General features: G+C 32.5%; 1 protein-coding gene across 1 annotated transcript in view; it reads left to right on the top strand.

Moving 5' to 3' along the window:
• Positions 1–19416, top strand: part of BLM (BLM RecQ like helicase) — a 62602-nt gene extending 43186 nt beyond the window's left edge. Inside the window, exons 13-22 of the mRNA XM_023496841.2 lie at positions 1146–1252; positions 1979–2139; positions 4702–4897; positions 6187–6377; positions 7394–7538; positions 8563–8762; positions 9077–9269; positions 10002–10124; positions 15348–15534; positions 18968–19416. Coding sequence (XP_023352609.1) covers positions 1146–1252; positions 1979–2139; positions 4702–4897; positions 6187–6377; positions 7394–7538; positions 8563–8762; positions 9077–9269; positions 10002–10124; positions 15348–15534; positions 18968–19145 — 1681 coding nt within the window. The 3' untranslated portion in view covers positions 19146–19416. The remainder of the gene's footprint in view (positions 1–1145; positions 1253–1978; positions 2140–4701; positions 4898–6186; positions 6378–7393; positions 7539–8562; positions 8763–9076; positions 9270–10001; positions 10125–15347; positions 15535–18967) is intronic.
• The last annotated feature ends 326 nt before the right edge of the window (positions 19417–19742 follow it).

Genomic DNA, 19742 nt, shown 5'->3' with positions numbered 1-19742 from the left:
ATGGATAATATTTTCCATAGAATTAAGCCATGGTACTTTAATACAAAAATTTTATGAGTTTTAGAATTTCATCAATGCAATATTCAGAATACCAAATTAAATATTTTAGTACACTATATGAATAAATATGTGCTACCTACATCAAGTTATAATAATATTTTTCTGGAGCTTTTGCCTTTATGTTTAACAAAATTAATGTTCTTTATGAGATGTATAAAATATTATACTTCAGATTCTCGTATGTATGCCATACACAAAAGTCATTTCTAAAGGCTTTGCATTAATATGTGAAAGCTTAAGCGAAAAAATAGAAATAATTTTCAGCATGTTTCTCCATCAACCTTATGTTATAGTGACTGCCAGTTGGCATACTCTTACATCATCTTTGCTAATTGTCATATACCCTGAGTTGAGGAGAGGGAGTTCTAAATTCTCTGAGAGGAAGGAGATCGGAATTCTCTGAATAATCTGTGTGAAATTTTTTAAGGAAAATTAGTGTTAGTGAATACTGCTATAGCCAGACACCTGTGTTTTCTTATAATAATGTATCTTGTCATAATGTATGTTATTACTGGATTTACATATGAAAGCATCTTTAAAGATTATTTAGTGCAATCCTTTGCTTTTAAAGATAAAGAAACCAAGGCCTAGGAAGGCCAACTGTATGATGTTATATGTAGGTAACAACAGTCAAGATGGTTAACATTTGGCATTTTGGAGACAGTGAAGCTACCTTTGTGGCTTCCTTTGTAGATTCTGTGATCTTAAAGGGGGTTTTTTGTTTTGCTTTGTATTTATTTTTGCTATCTTTGATTTTAATAAAAGTTTTTTCTTCTGATATGGCATACTTTCTGAAATTTTCACTTTGGCTATCTCTCTGCTTTTTCTATTCTGTATTTTTTTTTTAATCTAAATCTGTTTTTCTCATTATCTTTTACTCCCTTCCTATCGCCACTTCCTTCCCTTCTTCATCCTTAGCTTGCTTCCATTTCATTATTGCGTGTCATTCCAAAACCTCCAACCAGCTTATTAAGACAAGTCAGTATTTGTGTTCCCTGTTTGGATGTTCACTGTTTTGAACTTTTAGAGATCATGAAAGTCAGGTTGCCTATGAAGACTAAATTTTGTGTTCTGATCTTTTCTAGGTTTAGCATGAGTTTTAACAGACATAACCTGAAATATAGTGTATTGCCCAAAAAACCGAAAAAGGTGGCTTTTGATTGCTTAGAGTGGATCAGAAAACATCATCCACGTGAGTAGAGACTTGTGAATTATATTTGAGAATGTTAAATAAATGTCTCTTTAATACCACATGGAATATAGAAAACTGCATATTAAATAATTCTTTTCTCATTATGAGAGCTCTAAGCAGTTATTTATAGTACAAACTCTTTCAATTCTGATTCCTGGAGTTGGTAAAATCCCATTTGGCTTGACAACAGTAATCAGTAACACAAAATATATGCCACCTGCATCTGTATTGTTGTTAACTCTCGATAGTGATTTTTTCCCTTTTGAGTTGATAATTACTTTCTCCAACTTAGAGTCAGTGTTTACATTTTCCAGATTTTTTTTGTTTCTATGTCCTTTCCTACCCATTTCCTGCCTTTTTAATTGATTATATGAAAATGAGACCTGAGGTTAATTTCATTTATCTATATAACTCTGTTCTTCCATCACAATGGAAAATTGATACTAACTATATATTGTTTATGCAAGAAACAAAAAGAACATCAATTGTTCCATTTTATTAATAAGAACCTACAAGTGGAAAAATAATTTATTCAAAGTCATCTAGCCTGTTAATTGCAGAACCAGGATTAGTGCTAAGTATCCTGACTTCTGGTTCATTGAGTTTACCTAGCTGAACTATATTTTCAACATGAACTTTCTCCATCTTTTTTTTTTTTTTTTTTTAAATATATTGAGTTAAAATTGACCATTTTTCTCAGTATAAACTATTTTGGTTTGTTTGCAGATGACTCAGGGATAATTTACTGCCTTTCTAGGCGTGAATGTGACACAATGGCTGACACCTTGCAGAAAGATGGTCTTGCTGCCCTTGCTTATCATGCTGGTCTCAGTGATTCAGCTAGAGATGAAGTACAGCACAAGTGGATTAATCAAGATGGCTGCCAGGTAACATGAAAGCATTAGGCAAGAAGGCTTACAGGAGATGAGTAAGAGTTTATATAACAAATAGAAATATTTAGCAAGATAAAGGTAATTAACATCAGAACAAGATTGTAATTTAGATGGAAAATGAATAAACCTAGAATATTGTAAAAACTTGATAATTCTGAATTGAGCCAAATATAATATTAACATAATATCTAACTTTGACCTGCTAGCTTTCTTAATGTCATATCACATTTGAAGAAAAAAAAGTAAAAACTATTCACATGAAATGGTCATTTTTGGTGCTACTCAATTAGATGTTCCATACAATCAAGGTGAATTCTTATCCTGTACTTGTTAGGAAGTCTTGAGCTTGCTAGACTCACAACATAGATTCAAACTTATCTCTCTCCTCTCCACCTTTTACTCCCACATAGAATATACTTTTTTCTCTCCTACAAATTAAAATGACAACCCTGATTTTGTGCCATTTTATAAACTGCCTATTTTTCCTGTCAGTCCTCACCTTAAGCAAGGAAATTATCTGAATTTGTAGTAAGTGTATTTTAAACACAAATATATTTTGAAGAAAAATTTTAAAAGGCACTGGTAACTAAGCAAGATCTTCCAGTTGAAAAATGTCAGATCTTTTAGCTCTTTAGATATTTCTGATTTTGTAGAGTATCTTATAATCATGTGCTCAGAAATGTCCTTTTTAAAATGCAATTACCTTTAAATACAACTCTCACTTACTAGTCCTTATTCCATTGATGTGTATAGATGGTCACTCTCTGGATACCTCCTTTACCTGCTGTCTGCTACAAGAGGTTGCATTCTACTTTTCCTTTCTAAAAACACTTTCCCTTGATGATATTGCCATGTATTTTTGGAAGGACAGCTAACCTGGAGGGCAGCAGTTGCCCTCTACTTTAATAAAGGTACATATTTGGTTGGTAAACTTTAGGTAACCTGCAGCTCCCTCTTCTGATATTAGTCACAGATATAGAATAAACCACAGCCCCTCCTCCTTCATTCTCAGTTGCTTCTGAAATTCCCTTTTTGCAGAGCAGCCCATTTTTTGGAAAAAGGTATGAGTAAAAACAATTTATTTGTTTATAAATATGAGATTAATTTGTTGAACTTCATCTGAACAATTTGGGTTTTTTTGTATGATGTAGTACAGCCAGAATCTTTGTAGCTTTATTTTTTTTTTCTAACCAAATTAATAATTTTTAAATGGTGTTGATATATCTTCTCACAAATCATTTTCAGTCATGATAGATACTGCATTCATTAAGTACATACTTTGTATCAGACATCATGCTAATTCTAATTTGTAAAAATAGCACATAAAGCAGAAGTGGGAAGAAGGAGGAGGGAGGAGATTCACGATGGGTCAAAACAGTGTAGCTTTGGAGCAGACCAGAAAGCAAACCAATACAGAAGTGAGACTTCAAATGAATTGGTAGCTTCAGGCAAACTCACCAGTCATCAATTGGTAATTAATTCTTCTTGATTTTAAATCATCTTGTGCTTTCTGAAGAAAATCTTTTTTCAGTGTGATCTACTTTAAATTTTTACACAAGGTTGATTCTTCCAGTCAACAGTATAGTATATTTAGCATGAACTTTAAGGCATTATGCTGTTAGAATTTCCCTTAAACTTTGCTATGTCTTGAATTTGAAAATTGGCCTATCATTAATGCAAATCTGGGTTGGTATATGGCACGATAGTTCAACTATGAAAGGGAAGCTTGTAAGCGGGTAATGAAAAGAGCAGTTGATAGCAAAATTCATGATTGAGTTTTGGAAGATGATCGTTATTATTTGATTAAATCTAAAAGTGTACAATAATTGGAAAAACTTCTGCTCATAACATCTGTACTGTTCCCCCTATAACATTAAAACATTAAAAAAAGAACAATATGTCATAGGGCTTCAAGATTGACTGTCATTAATGATGATCTTAGCTATCTCATAGTACTTGGGGATATTCAGTAAAATGATACCTTACTGAAATGTTGAGCTTCTTTTTGCTTTGGATATGCTTCTGGAGAATAACTACCAATGTGATAGTTACTCATGTTAATTGAGGTGACTAAACTGAAATATTAACTTAATATGAATAGTTCATTAGAACATTTGAAAGTAAAATACTACAACTCCTAGAAGTATATTATTCAATTTTTTTTAACTGCTTTAAACTTTTAGGATATATTATATATATAATTTTTTGAGTCAGAGAGTTTAATTATTTTTTTCTCAATAGTATTTTATTTTCCCAAGCAAGCAATCCAAGATAGGCTATACATGTACTATCATTTTGAACAAATTTCCACATTTGTCATGTTGGGGACACCTTATATTTTGAATAAAATGCAATCCTAACTTTGCCTTCATATAGGAAAACATTTTTGAGAGGTTTTTAATTTTGCATTAAAAATTCTTTAACAAAAACAGAAAGCTATTGAAATTTTTATAACCTTATTTTCCTTAAAAATTTAATTATGCTTAAATATTATTATTCACTGCTGTAAACTTGAGATTTTGTGAATTTTCTGGATGTTTTCTGATTTTATTTCAGGTTATCTGTGCAACAATTGCTTTTGGCATGGGGATTGACAAACCAGATGTACGCTATGTTATCCATTCATCTCTCCCTAAATCAGTAGAAGGATATTACCAGGAATCTGGCAGAGCTGGAAGAGATGGTGAAATGTCTCACTGTCTGCTTTTCTACAACTACCATGATGTAACCAGACTTAAGAGACTTATTCTTAGTAAGCTGAAATTTTCTATGGAATGTTAGGAAGTCTTTAGTCTGTATTCCCCTTGGTCATATTACCCTTAGATGAACACATAGTCATAGAACAACCAAAATATTTATACAGGGCATCCCAAAAGCCTTAGTTACAGATTTAAGCTTTATTAGCTTGAATTTGTTAACTAAGACTTTTAGAACACTCTATTAGATAGGAAGTGATTTAGAAATAACTTTAAAAAATTGTTTAAGAGGTACTAAAATGTAATGAAGAGTACATTTAAAATTATATTTTTAAATACTCATAATAACTTTAGTGTCAAACTTTGAAGGGTGAGATGGTATAGTTAATATTGCAACTATATGATATGTTGATTTATTTAATAAAGGTATTAGATAAGTTTGGGGCAAGTATTAACAGTATAAAGACAAGGTAGGGCAGTATCAGTAAGAGGTGGGGATTCAAGTCCTTGACCTGATACTTTCTAGCTCTATTTTTATGGACATATTGGATAGGAAAATAATTACATCAACGATGTCTACAGAAACCTAGCATTCCTTTCGATTATAAATGCAGACAAAAAATATACTAAGAAGGGATTCATAGCTTCATCAGTTGCCAGAGGTTTCCTTAACACAAAGAAGGTTAAGACCTATAACTTGCCTTAATTCAAAGGTAAAATAGGAATTAATTGCCACACCAAAATTACATATTGAATGTTGTGAGGAAGGTACTTTATAAGATGCAAAATGTCATATAAATTTGAATTGCCATTATTTTATTAGCCTTGGATTTTCCACTGGATAAATGAAATGATCCAAGCTTACTAGAAATTATAACGCAATCCAAATTTAACCATTTTTAAAGCTCAGTATTTTGGGGAACTGCAAGATTTCTACTCCATGTATAAAAAGGAAGTTTGCTAAATACTTTGTTGAAGCACTTGAAGGCAGGAACTTTTGGTTTGTATCTATACAATGCCTGACACATAATAAATCCTTATTAATTGATTCTATAATAGTTAATAGGTCAACTCCTATTATTGAAAAGTCTCTAACAAAAATGATTTCCAAGACCTATCTTATCAATTACTTATCCCAAGAAAAGCTCAAATCATTGACATTTACACAAAATATAAGATTATAGCTCACTCTATTCAATTCTTTGTAACAGGATTTCACTTGTAATAATGTCAGTAATTTTCTGATTTCATTAAATTATCTTGCTTTCACTATGTTTAGTGATATATATTCATCTGTTTTTGTTCTAATAATTGTATTTTTCTATGATATGCCATAATTTTTCAGTGGAGAAAGATGGAAATAGTCATACACGACAGACTCACTTCAATAATCTATATAGCATGGTACATTACTGTGAAAACATAATAGAATGCCGAAGAATTCAGCTTTTGTCATACTTTGGAGAAAGTGGATTTAATCCTAATTTTTGTAAAGAATACCCGGATGTGACTTGTGATAACTGTTGTAAAAAGAAGGTAAAATGAGGGGAGTTTATTTTGCGGCTGGTTTTTTGTTTGTTTGTTTGTTTGATGTCAGAATAGGGATGGTAATTAGTTGATTTTGAAATGAAGTATAAGTTAGATTTTAAAGATGAACTGTCAAGGATGAACAAAAAGAAAAAACATCGATTCTATAAAATTAAGTATTACTAAAAATATGTTGGCAAGTGATTTTTATATTATTTTCTTTCCTAAAGTTTGCAAAAAGATATTGGATACCTAACCTCCCAAAATAGTTCAGTCTTTTGTGTATTTATTAGTTATTAAGATGAATTTTTAGACTTTTCCAGTGGCAGGAGAGAAGAGGGAGGAATTAAAAGCACTCAAGTATATGAAGCATTCAAAATGATACAAAATGTATTTATGGCATAGGGCAAAAGCTATTGTTTTCAGTGGAGTTAGGTTAATGATTATCCTCAACTAGAAAAATACATAGATTTGCAATTCTGTGTGTATATTAGGCCAACCATGTTATTTTGCAAAATTAGTAAAAATTTATAGAATGCCAGCAAATGCTTTTATCCAGTTTACATCTTGGCAATAGTTTGCTAGTCTCATAGGATCTAACCTTTTTGTGTTATTATGTTTACCTAATTATTCTTTTTGTATTTAGGAAGTTTGGTTAATTCAAACATATTCCATCAAACTCCTGCTGTATGACTTTCATTGTGCTAGGTGCTCTGGAGTCTCACATAAAGAAAGTAGAAGCTACAATTTATCCACACATATTTTATAATCTAGTTAAGGAAATAAGACAAACATTTGTCAGACAATTAGAGAACAAGACAGTATGATTTCTAGGGAAGACTAACAAATTCATCCAAAAGTAGAGAGGAAAGAGAATCTGGAATTCCTATAATTTGTTATCTTGTATAAATGGTCTCTTATGGGCAATATAAAGTATAATCTGAAGGAAGTAACATTTTAAATCCTAGCAGTTTGGAAACCAGTTGCCATCTTAGTTTTAATAAACAATTATTTACTGCTGATAGGAGTATAAGACAAGGGATGTGACAGAAGATGTGAAAAACATCATAAAGTTTGTTCAAGAGCACGATTCATTGAATGGAGAAAGAAATAAAAATATGGGCTCTTGTGGAAGATTTACTATGAACATGTTGACTGATATTTTCCTGGGTAAGTTGTTTCATTGTTAGAGTTGATTCTTATGTTAAACAAAATTCAGGGAATTTGTTATAGATACAGAGAAGAAAGCAGATCTGTATTCTTGTAGTATGACACTTTTATAACAGTGCAATATTAGCTTTTAAAAATAATTTTTATTGTTTAACCACTTTTACAATTTTATGTGAAAAGTATGGCAGTATTAATTTTTTAGAGGAAAGCTATATTAAAAGGCTATTATCCAATTTCATCATAGGTTCTCACCTATAAAATTTTTAGAGCATCAAAATATATCCTTCCCAAGAAGTTGTATTCATCGCAAGGACATTGTTAGGAATCCCTTTGAAATGAATGTGAAGTCTGCTAGGAAATAATAAACAAATACTAAAAGCACATTGCTTTTTCTTGCATATTGCTTTGGATATATTTAGATATTAATTCTTTGGTACATAAGTTAGAAATTACCTGTTTTTTGTTTTGGGGTTTTTTTAATGGTATTTCTTTAGCATATGTTGATATAGTTAGAGTCTATGTTCCCTTATTGCTTAATGATAAATCAAAACTCTTACTGAATAAAAAGAATAGAATGGTATATAATTCACACAAGTCAATTTTGTTTTTAATTTAAAGAAATAATTTATGTGGACAACAATCAGCAAAACACTATTGCTAAGGTTATGGAAATAATTTTGTTACACAGAACATTTCTTTGAACACTTATATGCTTTAACAAAATTTTATCTCCAGAAATATATTTATAAGATGTCACATTTTTTTTCTTTATTTTAAAAGGGGAATGGCAGGTATTTTTACACAGATGATTTAAAAGAAAACAGATCTAAAGATGTAAAAGACATCTATTCATCCATCCATATCTCTCCATGGATTTTCTTTGAAATAGTATGTTCAAACTTAACCCATGTTTTGTTTAGTTAAGACTTAACTGTCAATTAGTTAACCTATGGAAATCAGTAGGGAGTGTGATATTTATAGGCATTATTTACAAATGCTAAAGAAATTTCTTATACTTTCTCAGGGAGTAAATGTGCTAAAATTCAGACAGGCATATTTGGGAAGGGAGCTGCTTATTCACGTCATAATGCTGAAAGACTTTTGAAAAAGCTGATACTTGACAAAATTTTGGATGAAGATTTGTATATCAATGCTAATGACCAAGCAATTGCCTATGTGATGCTGGGTGAGAAAGCCCAGGCGGTCCTGAATGGGTATTTACAGGTAAATCATTTGAAGTCTACATTTATCTTTACCTTCTATCTGCATCTTTCAAGTAAGGAGAAATAGTTTTATGTTAGGAAGATCATAAACATTTGTATGTTTGAACATGTAAGTGTGTGGGTGTATGTTTATTGAAATACGTATTTTATAAAAGGTAGTCCTATAAATTTGTGTTCATGAATTATGAATTTCTAATCATTTTTCTAGAAATTTGAATAAAAATTGAATTAAATAGTCATACTGAGAACATCAAAATTTAATAGAATTTTTTTGTCATATCAGTGACACCTAAGTTATTTTTCTTTTCCCAAAAGGTGGACTTTCTGGAAACTGAGAATTTAAGTGGTATAAGAAAGCAAAAGGCATTAGTAAAAAATATATCCCAGAGAGAAGAATTGGTTAAGAAATGCCTGGGAGAACTTACAGAGGTCTGCAAAGGTCTCGGGAAGGTTTTTGGTGTCCATTATTTCAACATATTTAATACTGTTACTCTAAAAAAGCTTGCAGGTATGTATGGACCTTCAGTTACTTGAATCATAAGAATGTAGATTGAATAATTAATTTTACTAATGAATTCTCTTTATCATAAATATGCCTTTAATTGCCTAAAATCCATGATCTCTCAAACTGAAAGTTTAAAAACTATAGTTTCATTTCAGTCAGGATAAAACAGCGCTTTTGGTAAGAATATATCCTGTATTACATTGTTTTCATATTGTTTTCTAATGGTGTGTCTTAATGGGAAGGGTTTCCATGATCTTATCAGCTTCAACATTAAAATATGTAAAAGAGTTAAACACTCATAATTAAATTGAGAATATTTGTTTTCCACAAGTCTTTTCATTGTGTTCCTAGTTAAATCATGTTCATTCTCACTTGTATGCTTTTATTTACATTGTCCCTTTTGCCATAAATGTTGGCTTTTCAAGCCTACTGCCTCAAAGCCTAGTTTTAATATCTTTTTACTCACAAAACCTCCAACCATCTCGGCTTTTCATGATTATTCCCTCTTCTGATTTATCATTCATTTGGCCCTTAACAAGTACCAGGAGTGTTGGTATTGATTTCTGCTTTTCATGTTCTGTGCCTCTAACTAGATTGTAAACTCCCCAATAGCAAAAACTCTTTTGTATATATGTATTTTTAAGTCTCCATTGCTTATTTGTACTGTTTATTTTATAACTGTTTGATAAGAATGATATTTATAACTTGTAATTTCTGTTTTATGCCTATGCATAGAATCTTTATCTTCTGATCCTGAGGTTTTACTTCAGATCGATGGTGTTACAGAAGACAAACTGGAAAAATACGGTGCTGAAGTGATTTCAGTACTTCAGAAATATTCTGAGTGGACATTGCCAGGTTCAGTATCTCTTTGATACAACAATATTTCATTTTGTTTATTACTTTCTGTTAAATGTTTATGCTTTGACATAGAAAGCCAAACCCAACAATATCAAAAGTATATTACTCAGTAGGATAGGCACCTTTGAAAGTTACATTCATTCTTAAAGGCCATCAGCTTACCTGGTGTACCAGAATATAACTTAATTATCACCTTAGAGAACTGAAGATAGAACTATGGAATAGTATGATCTTGTTAAAAAAAAAAAAAAAAAAAAAACTACAAAAGTTAATTGACCTCTTTAAGCTCTTACACTGTGCTGGGTGACTATAAAAAGCCCTCCTCCCAGTGAGCCTACATTCTAATCAGAAGGACAAGTGTGCGTGTGTATGTGTGTGTGCAGAATAAATATGAAGTGAGTAAATAAAAGTGTATTCAAGATCATTTGGAAAGGAGAATATAAGTAGCTAGGAAAATCAGTGAAGACCATGAAAAAGGTTGTGTTTGAATTGTTTCTTTGAAGGAAGGGAGACATTGTTTGAGACATAGCTGAGGAGAGAATGTATTCCAGAAACATGGACAGGCCATTGAAATGACCCAGATGGAAGGAGATGGCATTGTCTTGTGAGGGGGAAAGAAGGCCATTTTGGCTGGATCAGTAAGTATCAGAGGGAGAATAATGTCCAATGGCACTGAAAACTAGGTTGGACCAGAACCAGATTGTGAACGTCTTATACATTATTGTAGAGGCAGCAGGAACTATTAGAGCTGATTGAGTAGGACAGTAACTTGGACAGATCTGTGCTTAATGGAAATTACTTGGGCAGCAGTATATAAGAAGGACAGGAGTGGCAAGAGACAAGGCAGGACATCAAGTAAAAAGCTATTGTAATACTTTTGGCAAGAGGGCCTTAACTAGGTAATAGTTCTGTGAGCAAAAAGGAGTCAGATGTAAAAGATGTTGCAGAGATAAAAGCAGTAAGATTTGTCTGTTAATTAGGTATGCAAGGAAAGGAAGAGTGAAGAATATAAAATAATGCCAAGATTAGTAACCAGGGAGACTAGAAAGATGATCATAACTTCTATCCAAGAAGAGGAAGGAGTTTAGGGAGAAGGATAATGAGTTTAGTCTTGGCCGTGTTGAGTTCGGTATGTCTCTGAGTTGTCTGATTTGAAATATCCAATAGGCAATTGGTGATAGGAAACTGAAGCTCAGGGAAGAAACTGGGACTGGATAAATAGACTCGAGGGCTCAACCAAGAGAAAATAAAGAGGGAAAAGAGAGGCAAGCAGTCTAGAATAGAACTTGGAGGAACCCCAGTGAGGGTGTGATGTGGGTGTGATTGATAAGTTGTAGTCAGACAAGTAGGAGGAGAAGCAGAGGAGAATTGGGTCATGAAAACCCCAAGGAGAAGAAATAGTGGCCAGTACTGTTGATTGTGGCTAATAGATAAAGAAAGATGAAGACTGAGAAAAGACTATAAGATTTGGAAAATAAGAGACAGTTGGTAACTTTAGAAAGAGCCATTGCAGTTAAGTGAAGCTAGGAATTAAGTTTGAGGAGTGAATGAGAGAGGAAGTAAGAATAAACAGTTTCTTCCAAAAGTCTGGCTAAAAAAGGTAGGAGAGTTGTAGAACAATAGCTTGAAGCTATGAAACTTGGGCATGTCTGAATCATGTAAGGAACCAGTAAGAAAAGGTTGAAAATTTCGAGGAGGGGGCCAGAGTTGGGAAGATAATCTGTTCTAAAGATGATGATGTATCATCAAGTCATCAGAAAGAGCCAAGTCTCAGGACTAGTAGGTAGGAGGAGTGTAAGAGTTACAGGTCCAAAACTGTTCATTATGAAATAGGAATCCCATAAAACTCAGAGGAAGGATTCAGTGGATTTGGAGTGAAGCATGAGGAGGGTAAGGCCAAGAAGAGTAGGAATGAAAGAGCAGAAGGTAAAAATTGAGAGTAGTTTGCTCTGACATGACTGATGATTTATACAGGGAGAGGAATCGTTACAGATACAAATTCAAATTTAGCTATTGACTAGCTATGTGATTTTAGGAAAGCTACCTATAACTTCTCTGTGCCAGTTTCACTATCTACAAGATGGAATAAGGCCAGATTAAGTAAAAAACTAGATTAGAATTTTTTGTCTGAACAAAACATACAATATAAAGTGCGTATTCTTCTCTGTCCATAAAAATACCTGTTATGAAAATTCCTGAAAAATATAACTATTTCTAAGTATTCAATTAAGCTTTATCAGAAGGCTTATAACTACTGTCCTTTGATAGTCTTATTATTAAGCTTTAATAAGGGAATGTTTGGAATGAAAAATATTTTAGCATATGCCAAAAGAGTGGTCTTTTTAAAGCTATGTTCCCAGAAGTAGCTTAAAGATAGGGACTTGATCCTTTATTGGTGCAGGTCAGTACCTACTTTATAACTTATAGTATAAAAGAGCTGAATTGCTGAAGGTCACACAACAAGCATGTAATAGAGGCAAAACTTAAATCCAGGTTTTCCTAACTTCCCACCATCCTTCTCATAATTCAGACTCACAGTGTAGGTGTCTTTTTGTCCCATATCCAAACTGTGTCAGGTCTTGTCATTTTCATCTTCAAAATCTCTCATAGACTTCTTTCTCTTCTCTGACACAACTACCATCCTGCTACAAAGTAATAAGTAGCCTCTCGTTGCTCTTCCTGCCTCAAGTTTCTCTTTGTTTCAGTCCATTCTCCAGTCAGCCTTTTCTAGTCAATAAATTCCAGTGGCTCCCTGTTGCCACCAGGATCAAATATAAAATTTCTTGGGCTTTTAAAGCCTTCATAACTGGTCCCTTCCTACCTTTCAGTTTTCTTACATCTTACTCCCCTCCATGGACTCTATGAGCCAGTGATAATAGTTTCCTTGCTATTCCTTCCATAAGTCATTCCATCTCCAGATTCATGCATTTTCACTGACCGTTCCTGGTGTATGAAATTCTTTTCTCCTCATATTAGCACCTCTCTCTGAGGTACTCTCCAATTTCCTTGTGTATATCTTGTTTGTATGTAATTGTTTTCCTATTGTCTTACCTGCCCTTCCTCACCACCACCTCCCACATCCATTGACTGAGAGCAGGAACTGTTTTGGCTTTCTTTGTATCCCTAGCATTTAGCTCAGTGCATGGCACCATTGAATAGGTGCCTAATAAATGTTTGTTGAATGACTTCTTGACTTAAGCCTACAGCCCATCTATGCCCAAGAACTTTTTTGGGTTTGATTTTCCAAAACTCTTTGTCTTTATTGGTGTTGATGTATCATTTCACTATCACTCCCCTAACGATTCCTTTGATTAAACCTCTTTTAATGAAGAATTTCCATTAAGCAACACATACCAACATCTGATAATATATGCTTTGTTTCATAGCTATTGTCCATTATTTGCCAAAAAGAGGGAGGCTTGGTTTACTTTGAGACTGCTGAAGTTATGATTGGTCACAATGTTGATTAGAATTCTTCATCATCATTTTTAAATTTTCTGATAAATGTCTTTGAGAAGTAGAGCTAGCATAATACTTTTAATCTTTTATTTGTGATAGTTATTCAAAAATGAGCTTTACTTTAAACAAAGAAAATAAATTAGACATTCTCTAGTTACAAACTAGAATCATCAAATGTTAATGCTAAAAAAAAAAAAAAACAAACAAACACTTTAAAGATAATCTAATCCATCCCCTTCATTTTAGAAATAAAAATACTGAGATCCAAAGGCATTTATTAACATGCTCAAAGACATACCACTGGGATGACAGAATTAGCTTTAGAACTCTGATTTCCTGACTCTCAGTTAAGATTTTTTTTCATTACACCAAACTATCTCTCTGGCCCAATTGAAGAGGAATCATCTTTAATATGACAAATATTTGAAAGCTGCTCAGGTGTAGGTGAAATAGAACTATAATGGATAATGGAACCCTGCTGTCTATCCTAGTGATAATATGAAGATTCATCCATATAAGTAGAATAGACAGGAACCCAAATCTTCCTCGAGACTCCTTTCCTACCCCCTGCCCTGGCTTGCCAACCAATCGGCAAATGATTTTCCTTTTAAAATAGAAATGAAGTCCAGTTGTGTTCTGAAACAAATTCTATGACTGCAAAATACTCTGAAATGCAAATCATTATGTAAATTATCATTGTTGCAGGAGTATACATTCATAGACACCATTTGACAACATAATTAGTAAAATGTTCACAGCTGCTATTTAAGATGTGTTTGTACATATAAAAAGAAAAGTTGGTCTTGAATTTTTTTGTTGCTTAATTGTTAAATAAGCTTTTATATTGTACTAAAGTACTTGTCTCTATTAGATATAGTCACAGTTAGTTATAGTACCATGAAATGCTAAAAACTGAGGAGAACTTTAGAAATTGTTTAGTTTTTATAGATAAGGAAACTGAGACCCAGTGATGAAGTTATGGCAGCACCAGGAATTGATCCCCCTCCTGACTCATTGCAGTGTGCCATGTGACATGCCATGCTGACTAGTCAAATACAGACCTAGTTTAAGATAGTTCCAATCCAATGGGCCTTTTTTCCTATTATAATTAAATTAATGCTAGCTTTAATAGCTTAAAGTTGTACTAATACTTCTGGGACACTATTTACATAGAACAAGTACTTTCATATTTGAATATTATTGTCAAGCCTATTAAAATCCAATTTCTCATTCTGCCCTAAATGTTATTGAAAAATTTGTCAAGTACCATAAGTGTTCTGCAGATACTATGTAATATGAATTGTTAAGAAAATGGTTCACAGTACTGGTTTTACAACCTCCCAGATTGTATCTAGTTATCTCATCAATAGTTAAATATAATACAACTGCTATTGCTTTTATATATATTTCATTACTTGTATGTGTATTGCTACTGAATATTTGGGATATGAGTGGGAAAAGGACATTATGAAAATGAATAAATCACCAAGTGTCATAACACCCAAAATGCTGAAAGATGTTTCTGAGGTGGTTTACGTTATCAGTGAATTACTTTTTATAAGACTCAGTAAAAAAAAATTTTAATTCCAAAATTGAAATCCAATAATTCCTCTCTTGTTATAACTAAATTCCCAAACTCGTAAGATTACCAAGATACCAAGAAGTAGTGTATCCAAAAGTTTTATTTCCCTCAATTATAAAAATATTGGTTTGATACCAAAACAACATTGCCTAAGAATATGTATTATTGTCCATTTGTAGATAATGGTAATGATTCCCAAAGGCTAAATTCTCATAATGATGAAAGTAATGAAGAAGAAACACAAGTGTCTTCTCACTATTTTTCAAATAAAAATAAAAATGAGAGGAAGAGGAGAAGGTTGCCAACCTTTCAAAGGTCCAAAAGAAAAAAAACTAGTCATGGGAGCCAGCAATCAAGTTCAAGGAGGTATGTTTCTTTTGCTTTGGTTTATATTCATAGTAGCAGGAAGGAAAAAGCATGTATCAATCAATTATAATTATATGTTTATATATTTATAATATCTTATTATATTTTAATATTTATATATATATATATATATATAATTAGTTCATTTGATCCTGACAATACTCCAGACAGGTATTATTATCCTGTTTTACAAACAGGAAGAAACCAGGACTTAGAGTGATAAAGTAAATAATGGTTACCTTTCCCATTAACAAACTGCTAGCTCAGATTTGAGCAAAAAAAAAATTCTATTTCAGAATCTTAAATTAACTGTTCTGGACTACAGTGATTCACATTAGATTATTTTCAAAATAGCTGATTTTCTTGAGTTCATATACTAGTTTCATAATACCTCTACATAAATACCAAATAATTAACTCATCACTATAGAATCATCTATCTAATATTTGCTGTTTCTTATATTAAAATTCTTCAAAATCATGATTTTGAATTTCTGCAAGTTGGCGGATGTTAGAAATGTGATAGGGGGAGGGGAGGAAGAAAGCAACTCTGCTTGTTTTTATGGAAGAATAAGATTTCATCTTCTACCCTTGCAGCAGAATCCAAGAGAGGGCTTTAACCTGTAATATTCAGAAGAGGACTACATATGTAACCTGTTCAGCAGTTAATTGTAAATCTTAATTTAAAATTACTATGACTCCAAGTTCCATTATAACATCATCAACCTTTGATTTTAGGAGTTAATCAAAAACTTGAAATAGGGTTATTTGGTGAATTCAGCATGAAAGAAAATGTAGATTATGTTTGTTTGTAGGGAAAGAAAAAGCATCTTGTGTTTGATTTGTTTTGTCTGTACAGAGTAGTATGAATCAAAGCTCTTCATTTCTTTATACCCTTGTTGCCTTTCTGTAAACCTTCCTGTTATAGCCATAAAAGAGAGTTCTGGATTGTTGGCTGTTTAGTTAAGGGATGGGTAGGGTTGTGGCTGTTACTTAAATCTAAAGAATGTGAAACTAAAAATAACAACATTTTCACAGAGATGTTTTTAGATAATGGGAAAAATCTGTAGTAAGCTTTGCAAATTGTTGTACTCTCTTATTTCCTCCTAGAAAGTAAAATTGAAAATTAGGTTGGGATTAGGATGGAGGTCATGTTTTTCTTAGTTATCAGTTTTTAGGTAGAATCACTACATTTTGAATGCTCGTTTTTCTGCCAGTCCCCAGAAATTTAAGCTCGTTATTAAGAATATGTTTTTAATTTTATGGTGTTCAGTACACCAGAGACCTAGCAATTATTCCATTGGGATTTTAATGTTCTTATTTTTCTTCTTTTGCTCTGTTGCTTTGGGAAATGTTTTATTTCCTTAATAGACTATGCACAAAACATAATTGTTTCCTAAACAGGTGAATGATCTTTCAAATAATTTCAATTTTGGTTTAATCTTAAACCAGGGGCTTTTTTGTTTACTTATGAAAGAGAAACATTTCCTCTCTATAATCTGGCCTCAAATATTGTCAGTCTAACTGAAACTCAGCTTTATCCAAACAGCTTCACAGATTTTGATGACAACTTTTAATGTTTTCTAGCATAATTATTATTCCATTCATTCCAGGCATCTTGTTTTTCCAATATACACTTCTATTTGGTATTGATTTTTTTTTTCACACCCCACCCTCTCAGAAATGAAAAGCCAGTTTATGATTATCATTGCATTTTCATTCATTAAGCTGCTGTAGAAAAGAATTTCTTCATTACATTGTGCCTGCTCACTTAGATGACTGTCTTTCAGAATCCTTAACCTGGGACCTTTTGTCTCCATGGTTGCCTTTTCCTGACAGTGAACAATGAGCCAATTGTGCATTTGATACCCTGACTGGATAAAAAAAATTGCCCAGGTGAAGTGGAAGTGGCTGTTTGCAAATTTAATATTCAGCAAATCTAGGGAAAATAGCAGGTATTCATTTAAGATTTTATTTCTGAGCAAGAAGTTAGTTTATGGAAACTGGAAAAAAAACATTTTCCTTCCAGTTGAGAACAACCAAGACCTACCAATTCATCATCCAGCCCCTTGTCATGTTCTACATTAAATTACTTAAGAAAAGAAAAGGTTAATTTAACAAAAGTCTTAACAATCTAAAGCACTAAAAGAAGAGCAGAATTGACCAACAGAAGACTATAATCCTAACAACATGCCTCAAAGAAATGTAGAAACACTAATGGCATGTCAAAATCCCATGGAATTAATGCTGGGAATAAATTCAGCACAGTTACAATACAGCAGGAAATAGTTCTGTGGCAAAAAGCTTCTATAGATAACATTGCCATTATCTTTGCAAGCAGTCTGGCAGTATGGGGGTTTTTTGTTTTTGTTTTGGAAAAAGCCATTATCTTTAGGTCAGCAGGGGAAGTGACGTTGCTGGGGGGACTTGGGAATAAACCATTTTGGGGAAGTGTGCCATTCTACTCCCACTTTCCTTTCTGAGTTAAAAGGTAATTGAACATAGAGTTGGAAGCAGCAGTGGGATAAATGTCAGGGAAGCAGCTCGTGTTACCTTTGCCCATTAAGCCCACCCAGAAACCAACTCCACTTTCTCTCTTCTCTACTGTCATTTTAAAAGGGATCAGCAGGGTTTCACCTATCTACTCTAGCAATTTCATCCATGTCATGAATAGATTGTTTTAGAGGTGAGAAAATGGCCCTTTCACCACTTCTTCCCAGAGATACATTTTCCTGGAATGTGATTGTGATTACACGGTACACATGGGCCAAGACTTTGGGGGCTTTAAGGTGTTTTCATTTATTTAATTTGTCTGAAACAGCCTCAGTGGTGGGTGAGTATAACAAACTAGGACAAGGGGATATGAAATCAAAATCTATAAAATTGCAAAAGGAAAATTTATTATGGATTAATAGAATAAACTTGTTTAAATCCCTGATCTAGGGGATAAAAGTATGCTTAGAATAAATGATAAAGATTGGTTTGTAGGTCAAAAAATAAATTCAAGAAACTTATTACCACCAAGAAGTTATACAGACTGAAAATAAAGATAGACAAAAAAGGAAATTAGAAAACTCCATAATGAATTATTAAGCAAAACAAGAATATCTTCAGCATATCCCCACTTTTTTTGAGATTCACATTGAGGAGGGCAATCATACCTACTCGAAACAATATTGGGCTGACCATGTATATGACTCAATATGGCAATTCTTATATTAATCTAGGAAATAGTACTGGTGACAGCACTGGACATGCAGATTATTTTACTTCATGTTACTATTACATTTCAAGGGTATTTTTTATTGTCTTTGGTTTAGTAGAGTTTTATTTAGACATTTGCTTAAAATAAGTCATGATAAGTGTAATTTTATTTTACTAGTCAAAATGAAATCAACATGGACTAATTTGGATTTCTTTGGTCATATTTCTAGGGTTTCTAATACAAGCAGAAAGAGATCTTCTAAAAGTAAATCCTCAACTGCATTTGGATCCAATTCAAAATCGTATAATTCTCAAGTATCTTCAGGAACCAGTAGAAAATTAGGGATTATGGCTCCACCAATACCTAAAAATAGACCATTCCTTCAACCATCATACTCATTTTTGTAACAATCAAATACAAATGTGCATAGTTAATATTTTTATATCTGTCATCATCTGACCTGCACTGACTATAATTGTGCTATACTTCAGCTTGTGAATTTTATTTTTGATAAAGTATATGTTATTTAAACTTTAGAGATCTTTTCAGTTATTTGGATGTGATATGTCTTTTGTGGGGTAAAAAACACTTCTTTCAGATACTCATCGTTTACTGTTATTATATGTACCATGGCCATTGTTCAAAATAATCTGTAGCAAATAAAGTTTTCTAAAATCCTGTGGTTGCTCTGGTTTCCTTTTTCAGGAGTACTGCAAATGCATGGGTTTCCCCAACAAGTTTCTAGCCCTGATCCTTCTCTGAAGCTCTAGTCCCACTGATATTTATTGGGTGCCATCATTTCATCTTTTTAAATTTATAAAATAAAATCTTTATATATTAAATAAAAAATTAAATAAATTTAAATTTATTCTAGAAATTCTAAAATTCTAAAAATTAACATTCCCTGCTTCCCCAAATACAAAATATCTTTTCTCTTACCTATTTGAATTGATTCTTATTTTTCCTGCATTTTTGTCTGTAAAAGACATGTTTAATATATTTGC

Source organism: Sarcophilus harrisii, chromosome 2 (genome assembly GCF_902635505.1).
Source record: "Sarcophilus harrisii chromosome 2, mSarHar1.11, whole genome shotgun sequence".
NCBI lineage: Eukaryota > Metazoa > Chordata > Mammalia > Dasyuromorphia > Dasyuridae > Sarcophilus > Sarcophilus harrisii.
This window is presented reverse-complemented; position numbering and strand designations above follow the sequence as displayed.